Source organism: Peromyscus eremicus, chromosome 19 (assembly GCF_949786415.1).
Source record: "Peromyscus eremicus chromosome 19, PerEre_H2_v1, whole genome shotgun sequence".
In the NCBI taxonomy this organism is placed as follows: Eukaryota; Metazoa; Chordata; class Mammalia; order Rodentia; family Cricetidae; genus Peromyscus; species Peromyscus eremicus.
The window spans coordinates 21589472-21598388 of record NC_081435.1 but is presented as its reverse complement, the minus strand read 5'-3'; the positions used below and the strand labels follow the sequence as shown (position 1 = coordinate 21598388).

Genomic DNA, 8917 nt, shown 5'->3' with positions numbered 1-8917 from the left:
ACAATACATCCCCATGTCCCTCCCCACAACCTGGAAGCTCAGACCATTCCCGGCCAACTGGCTTCTTTCATATGTTGATGTTGATGTTACTTTCCTCAGTCTCTGTTCTCCCTCCCTGATGGCTGTGATACCTCAGCCTGGGTTCACTTCAGACGACCCTTGCTGTGGCCGTGGAATTTCCCTTTGTTCTGCCGTTCCCAGGACAACCGTGTTCCACACGGGACTGTGAATACATGGGAAAGACTCCAGAAGATGCTTCGTGTCTTGCTGATCTGCCTCCTGCCGGTGACCAGTGGGAAGAGCTGCCTCCGATGCTGGCCAGAGCTGCCCACCCTGCTGGACTACGACCTGCAGGTGCTCTGGGGCAGCCCAGGGCCACCCACAGAACTCTCACAAAGCCTACACTCCTTTTTCCTGGAGGATAACACCTTACTCATGCCCTGGTATCTTGGTGAGGCACAGCTGGGCAGGGGTGGGAGCACCCCTTTCACCTGACCTGATCCTGTTCCCAACATCTCTCTGTCCCGTGTCCCATTCCCAGCTCAAGACCATTTGGAAGAGGAAACAGCTACTTTCTTCACCCATGTAGACCAAGCCATTAAGAAGCTGAGGGATGGTAAGGAGAACAAATGTCCAGGACCCCAGGGATTGAGTTGGGTTACCAAGACCTGACCTAAACAGCATTCCCGGGAGGCTATTGTGGTAGTGGGCAGAAAAGCTTTCTTGAAGAGCACATTGTGTCACTGTGCATTCTATGGTGGTCCAGCCCTATAATTCTAGCACTTCGGAGGTGAAGACAAGAGGACCATAAGTTCAAGACCATCTTGCTGCATAGTGATAAGTCTGGGATACATGAGACCGAGTCTCAGGGTCAAGGGAGATGGGGAAGATGGTTCAGTAGATACATCGCTAACCCACAAGCGTGAGGGTCTGTGTTCAGATCCCCAGGACCCAGCCTGGGAAAGCTGGGTGTGTTAGTACATGTCTGTAATCCTGGTGCTCCTAAAGGGAGACAGGAGGTCGAGACAGAAGCTCCTGGGTCAGCTAGCTGCATATACACAGCAGCAAACCATGAGAAACCCTGCCTCAGGAAATAAGACACCATTGAGGACTGTCATCCAAGGCATCCTCTGGCATCCACACACATGCTGTGACGTGCACACCCACACTCAGAGGAACACACAGACAGATATATACTCATATGACTCTCTCTCATCTCTACACACACACACATACACACACACACACACACACACACACACATACACTCACACACATACACTCACACATACACACATACACTCACACACTCACACACATACGCTCACACACATATACACTCACACACACATACACTCTCACACACACATACACACACACATTTTTTTTTTAAATAAAACCAGAGAGAAGGCTCAATCATTAAAAGATTTGCCCTTAAGCATGAAGACATGAATTCAATTTCCAGAACCTGCATTTAAAAAAATGTACAGTGGTTGTACCTGTCAGCCCAGTGCTGAGGAGGCAGAGGCAGGAGGATCGCTTGGGCTCACTTGACAGCCAGAATAGAGTTCCAGGCCAATAAGAGACCCTGTCTCGCCGGGCGGTGGTGGCGCACGCCTTTAATCCCAGCACTTGGGAGGCAGAGGCAGGCGGATCTCTGTGAGTTCGAGGCCAGCCTGGTCTCCAAAGCGAGTTCCAGGAAAGGCGCAAAGCTACACAGAGAAACCCTGTCTCGAAAAAACCAAAAAAAAAAAAAAAAAAAGAGAGACCTTGTCTCAAAAATAAGGTGGGTGGTTCCTGAAGAGAAACACTCCAGGGTGACTGCCAGCATCCACACTCACATGCATGTGTACCCGTACACGTGTGCACACGTGCACAAAAGACTAATTTCATGTCAGTGAGTTTCATTCCTTTCTGCCACACCCAGATAAGTCAGCACTTCTGGAAGAGATCAATGTTCAGAAGGGTCTTCTGTCTGAGAAGCTGAAAGAGAGGTCCCAGGAGCTAAAGCAGAGGGGTAGGAGATGGGGCTGACCCTATCACTCCCCCACCCATCACCCTTCAACCACGGACGGTAGAACCCAAAGGGCAGTCCCTCCTAAGATCTCCCCAGGAGCTCTGTACTACCCACAGGTTAGGTTCCTTCCAGGAGTCTCCTAGTCCCATGCCCTGCTCCCACTCCCCACCACTCCCAGCTCTGTCTGCCTCTCTAGTGCCTCAGTTTCTCCACCATCTCACTTTCCTGGACAGCCTGCAATGACTCCTGCGGTGAGTATACCCGGGGCTGAGCTGGAGGAAGGGACGAGAGGTCCCACCATGTCTGAGGCTCCTGTCCATCGCTCCCACAGACCTCCTGTCCCCAGTGGAAGTCGCTGTATGCACTGACTGCCAGACGCACTTCCTGTCCTGCAATGACCCCACCTTCTGCGTAGGTCAGTGGCCTTTGCCCCACTCACTGGACTACACTCCATTCATCCTCCCTTTCCCAAACCCTCCACCCCTGGGTTTCCCATCTCTGTCCGTTATTCTTTTCTATCCTAGCTAGAATGTTCCTGGATTTTCCTTTCCTGTTGGGTGAAGGACAAGAGAACCTTTGAGGATTTTTTAATGTCCTTTTGCCTGGCTTTAGAGACTGAGAGCCACTGCTTCTGGGTCTTCAGATTCAGCATACCTGAAACACCCCCATCCCATACCACTGGCTCTGCCTTCAGGGTCCTCCTCAGTAACTGTCCTGAGACCCCACAACCGTAAGCCAGGAGCCTCCTCCGACCTTCCTCCCTGTGCCTCAGCTAAACCTGGGTGAATGACTCTTCAGTGTGTAGCTATACTTCACGCCAGCATCCACCAGTGCCTCTCTCTCTCTCTCTCTCTCTCTCTCTCTCTCTCTCTCTCTCTCTCTCTTTCTCTCTCTCTCTGTCTGTCTGTCTGCATCTGTGTGTGCATGTGTGTCTGTGTAGAGATATGTGTGTCACAGTGTGAGTATGGCAATCAGAGATCAGCCTCCAGCATCTGTCCTTGCTTGCCACCTTCTTAGAGACACAAGCTCTCTTGTTCACCACTGCTCATCCAGGCCTGATGTCCCACAGTTTTGGGGATCCTCTTCCCATCCATCTGCCCCCACAGGAATGGAGATTACACACACACACACAGATTACTGCATCTGACTTTTACCTAGATGCTGGGTACCTCAGCTCCAGCCTTTGGGCTTCAGTGGCGAGCATTTTGCTTGGGAACCACCTCCCTAATGCCCCATCTTCTTTTTGAGACACAGTCTCTCATTGGCCTAAAGTTCACCAAATACACTAGGCCAGCTGGCCAGTGAGATTCGGGAATCTGCCTGACACCTCCTCCCCAGCTCTGCGATTACAGGGGCATCCCACCGGGGATGGCACTCAGGTCCTTGTGCTCACCAGGCAAGGACTCACTGACTCCACCTCAAGCCCCCACCACTCCTCCGGCCTCCCTCCCATCTCTCAGCTGCAGCACCCTTTACCTGCCGCTTCCTAGTCCTGCAGTCTCGGCGGCCCCAGACACAGAAAGCACTCTGTTGAAGGGCAAATCTGTCCGGGACACACCCTTTTGTAACCTCAAGTGCCTCGCCTCAGCCTCCAAACACCCGGCTCCTCCTCTCCCACCCCAGTCAGTGTCACTCGGTCCTACAAGTGGCTTGTGATCCTCATCAGCATCCTGATGCTCCTGGCTGTGGCTGGCATTGGGTGAGTGGCTCCTCTTAGCTTCCTTGCCCCTAAGGACACACGCCCACTCTTTCACTGACCTGTCTCTCGCCCTTTTTCTTGCCCAGTGGTTACTTTTTCTGGCTCCAAAAGAAGAAGGCTGTTGAGGTACTAGGAAACACTCCCCTGTCTGGGGCGAGTAAGGCCTTGAGGCTCAGCTGTTGCCTGCTGGGTCTGGCGTGTGCAGATATTGGAAGCTGGGGCCCAGGACCCAGATAAGCAAAGTTCCTCAAGCTTCTTGTTCTCACCAGAGTGCCCCTGAAGAGCCACCTCCCCCCTCTGCCCTGAACTCTGACCTGAACAAGCCAGCAGGGTAATACCTTTGTCCTGGCCCCCAGGGTGGCTTTGGTGGCGGGACTCGCAGTAGTAAGTCAGAGGGCCTGGGATTGCGTAGCAAAGTCCCATTTCTTTCCTCTTCGCAGGGAAGAGGCTGACAGTTACCTCCTTCAGGAAGTGAGCAGCACTCAGAACAGCAATCAGAACACATGGTATCTGACAGCTAATTCATCTCTGGCCCTGGTGACTATCCCTCACACAACGCACTCCTCCCTGGGGCCAGGAGAGTTCTGAGTCCGGTGTTCTGCAGTTCTGCAGACAAGCCTCTCTGTCTCTCTGTCTCTCTGTCTCTGTCTCTTTGTCTCTCTCTGTCTCTCTGTCTCTGTCTCTCTCTCTCTCTGTCTCTCTCTCTCTTTCTCTCTCTTCCCTCCAAACACATATCCTTTTGTAAAATAGTTTTCATTAAAAAACATTTCTTCCTGTTTTTTTTCTGGAGATTGGGTTTTAGTAGATTTGGTAGTTAATCTCTGTTGTCAACTTGACTGCATTTAAATCACCCAGGAACCCTCTGTCAACAGTGACAGCCCTGGGCCTGCAAGTGACTTTCTTTGTGTGGGTGGAGGCAGGGAGACTTTTTAAAATCATGTTGTGCCGACTAGTTTTTATGTCAATTTACAACAAGCTAGAATCCTTTTAGAAGAAGAAACCTCCATTGAGAAAATGCCCCATCCAGACTGGCCTGTGGGCAAGCCTGTGGTACCTTTTCTTGACTGGCGATGTAGGAGACCACAGCTCACTGTGGGCACTACCACCTCTGAGCTGGTGGTCCCGGGTGCTGTAAGAAACCAGCTGAGAAATCCATGAGGAACAAGCCGGTAAGCAGTGTTTTTCCATGACTTCCGCTTCAGTTCCTGCCCCCAGGTCCCTGTCGTGAGTTCCTGCCCTGCGTCCTTCAGTGATGGACTAAGATGTGGAAGTGCAAGATAAAATGGACCCTTTCCTTCCCAAGCTGCTTTTGGTAATGGTGTATTATATCACAGCAATGGAAATCCAAGACGCATGTCGTCTCAGCTCGGTCTGGCATCTATTTCTATTGTTGGCCTTGAATTCCTTGTGTGTTTTTGAAAAGTATGAAAATGAACTCAAAACTGAATTATGTTAATGTGGTACCTGGCACAAGTCACTCCCATCTGCTTTGGTCTGGACTATGGGGCTTGCTGTAGCAGCTGAACAGAAAACAGTGTCTTTCCACGGTGTTATCTAACACCCTCTTGTTTAGCACAACCTTCCCGGTTCTCGCACTGTGTCCTCTCTAGACTACCAGAAACAGGCACCATGAAAGCGAGAAGCAGAACGGAAGCACTTAGACTCTGGCTCCCAACTCCAAAGGAACTAAGGATGGACATTCAAATGACCAGAGCTTATATGCAAATACAGTCAGTACAGTGTAATGAAGGAAATGGGTGGTGAGAAATGCATCATGGGATATCTCATCACTATGTGCACCACACAAAGGGTCACCCCTTCTAAGGTGGGTGCAGCGTCACCAAGTAAGATAAGCTTAGGGGACTTGTATTGCCCATATGCAGGCTAGCATTGACTGACATGCTGAATGATGCAGTGCCCCACGGCTTCGGTTTCAGTGTGCAGAATCCCTCACAGTGTTTAAACACCTGGTTCCCAGCTGGTAGCACTATCTGGGAAGGCAGTAGAATGTTTAAGAGGTGGAGTGTCATTGGAGGAACTAGGTCACCAGAAGCAGGACTTGAGGCTTTCTCGCCCAACCCCACTTCCTGTTCACGCTCAGCTTCCTGGCTGTGAATGCAGTGTGACTAACCTGCATGTTGCTGCTGCCTCCATGCCTTCCCCAAGAGGTTGGAAGGTCTCTGTCTAACTGGAAGCCAGAATAAACCCCTCCCTGCTTTAAATGACATCAAAAAAAAAAAAAAAAAAAAAAAAAAAAAAAAAAAAAAAAAAAAAAAAAGCTTAATACAACCACTAATATCATAAATCAATTTACAGTGTTTGAACTTTGAATAATATAATTACAGTGTCACGCTATTGTGTCTGACTTCGTTTTTCTTAATATTATAGTTTGAAAATCTAATACTCATAGTATACATAAGTATCTTTAATGTGTTCATTTTTGTCAATTTATACTATTCCACCGTCTATTTGCTTATCATTTCTATTGATGATGGACAATTAAGGTATTGCTAGTTTGGTGTAAAAGAATTTCTAAATGGTCTTATTAAATAAGAAACACGGAGCCAAATATAGGGGTGAAAGCCTTAGATCAGGGAAATAGGGAAAGCCACCAGCCAACCTCACCTCACCAACTCTGCAGCTTCCAAATGCGAGTTACTTCCTGTCTTACCCACGCCTTTATTTTTTTCTTTTTTTCTTTTCTTTTCTCTTTTTTTTTTTTTTTTTTGGTTTTTTTCGAGACAGGGTTTCTCTGTGTAGCTTTGCGCCTTTCCTGGATCTTGCTCTGTAGACCAGGCTGGCCTTGAACTCACAGAGATCCACCTGCCTCTGCCTCCCCGAGTGCTGGGATTAAAGGCATGCGCCACCACCGCCCGTACCCACGCCTTTATTGCCTTGCTGTTCCACCCTCTGATTGGCTCTTAGCCCAGCAACCTCACTTCTTCTTCCTACACAGCTCTGTCACTTTCTGTCTGTCTGTACAGACCTCCAGGCCTCTATGGTTGGTACTGGGATTAAAGGTGTGTGTCACCACACTTGGCTGTGTTCCCTAGTGTGGCTTTGAACACACAGAGACCCTGTCTGTTAAGTGATAGGATTAAGGGCGTGTGCTGCCTGACTTCTTTGTTTACTTAAAATGGCTGGCCTTTCCCCCCTGATCTCCTGGCAAGCTTTATTTATTAACACACAAATAAAATATAACCACAGTTTGGGGTTATTTTCACATTTTAATATGTGGCCCCACAAGAGCATATCACTCAGTGGTGTCGTAGCTATTGTAGATTATGTAAATTCCTCCCATGACGGTCACGCAAAGTCACCAAAGATCCACTTCTCAAAACATTGTGCCATTGCTAAGTGGTGTGTGATCATACTACACCATCTTCAGCTTTTTATCCTTGATGTACATCTGGGTATATGGTGGGTGTGTGTGTGTGTGTGTGTGTGTGTGTGTGTGTGTGTGTAGGTTTCTCACTTTGCACATTGTTGGGGACAGGGTGTCTTGCTGTTTAGCATTGTGTCAACTTGGCCAGCTGGTCTGAGCTTCTGGGAATTCTCTGGTCTCTGACCCCTTAAAAGCATGTCCTAGGTCTTTAAAACACCCAAAGGCTCTGGAAAATATGCAAACTCTCTGTCAAGTTCCAAAGTCTCTCTAAAATTCCAAAGTCTCTTTAAACTATCCAAGATCTCATAACTGTAGGTTTCTGAAATTTTTCAAAAAGTTTAATACTTTCTTACTTCAGGAGGGAAGAACCAGGGCATGGTTTTAAATGAATTCTGGAGATTCAAACTCATGTCCTCACACCTGTGAGAGGAGAGCCTTACCCACTGAGCCCTTTCTCAGCCCCGGTACTTGAACATCTACAGATTTGAGGGCTCATGGGTTCCTCGAACCAAGCACTCGTTGAAACCAAGGGATAAACATACACAGTTTCAAAACAGAAATTAATTTCATTTTGTGTGTGTGTGTTTGTTTATATATGTGCATATGTCCATGTATGTGAGGTGTGCTTGTTGGGGATCGATGTGTACATGTGTGCATATCAAGGACTGTGACTCTCAACTATGAGGTATATTTCTTGGAGGCAGCACAAAGATAGACCCTGCTTTCTGATCCAATTTGTTTGTTAGACAAAGATCTCTTTACTGTGGAATTGGTGCCATTAATATTCAGAGTTATGGTTGAAAATGTGTGTCATTTGCTTTTGTGGTATTTCATTCAACCTCTTCTGATTCAGTGTTCTGGAACTGCTTATTCATTCCTGTATCGTCTCAAGTGTGTTTTACCGTCTTTTCAGCCCCAAAAATCCCTCCTGGTGTCTTCTGTAGAGCTGGTTTAGTGGTCATAAATTCCTTTAACCTGTTTTTGTCATGGAAATTTTTCCTTTCCTTCTCAAATATGATTGACGGTTTTGTACAGTATAGTAGTCTGGGCTGACATACATGATCTTTCATCACTTGTAGATTATCAGTCCAATTCCTCTGGCTTTTGTGGTCTCCACTGGAAAATCTGGTATTCTGATAGACTTCCTTTGTAAAGGACTTGGTCTTCCTCTCTTGCTGCTTTCAATAGCCTTTCTTTGTTCTCTACATTTAGTGCTTTGACTGTTATACAACATGGGGAGTTTCTTTTGGGAGCCTCTCTATCTGATGCTCTGCGTGCCTCTTGGGTCTCTTGATAAGCAACTCTTCCCTTAGATTAGAGAAGTTTTCTTCTATAATTTTGTTGAAAATATTTTCAGTGCCTTTGACCTGTATGCTGCTGCCATAACCAGTTTTATTTCATTTTGGATTTTTTCTTCTCTTTATTCAATTCTATTTTCATATATTGAATTATTTTTGCTATTTTATTCAACTGCCCATATTTCTGCAGTCTTCATTCTAGCATTTATTCATATCTTTACTGAGTTCTCCAATTGTGTTTGTTGTTACTCTTTTGAAATCTTTGTCTTGGCTGGGCATGGTGGTTCCTGCCTTAATCCCAGCACTCGGGTGGCAGAGGCAGGCAGATCTCTGTGAGTTCGAGGCCAGCTTGGCCAATATACTCAGCTCCAGGACATTCAGAGACATACATAGAGAGATCCTGTCTCAAAATAAAATAGAAATAGAAATCATTGTCTTGTAAGTTACCTAAGTACATTTGTTTGGGAACAACTATGGGAGTACAAATTTTTGGTGGAGACATTGTTTTGATTACTCAT

The 8917-nt window shown here is 47.2% G+C and overlaps 1 protein-coding gene across 1 annotated transcript; it reads left to right on the top strand.

Annotated features, from left to right (window-relative positions):
- Window positions 1-223: 223 nt before the first annotated feature.
- Tex51 (testis expressed 51) lies at window positions 224-4378 on the top strand. The gene is made up of 9 exons (XM_059246051.1): window positions 224-451; window positions 542-616; window positions 1928-2017; window positions 2251-2268; window positions 2349-2432; window positions 3641-3716; window positions 3803-3842; window positions 3986-4047; window positions 4157-4378. The coding sequence occupies exons 1-9, from the start codon at window positions 253-255 to the stop codon at window positions 4302-4304; spliced, it is 792 nt and encodes a 263-aa protein (XP_059102034.1). The 5' UTR covers window positions 224-252; the 3' UTR covers window positions 4305-4378.
- The last annotated feature ends 4539 nt before the right edge of the window (window positions 4379-8917 follow it).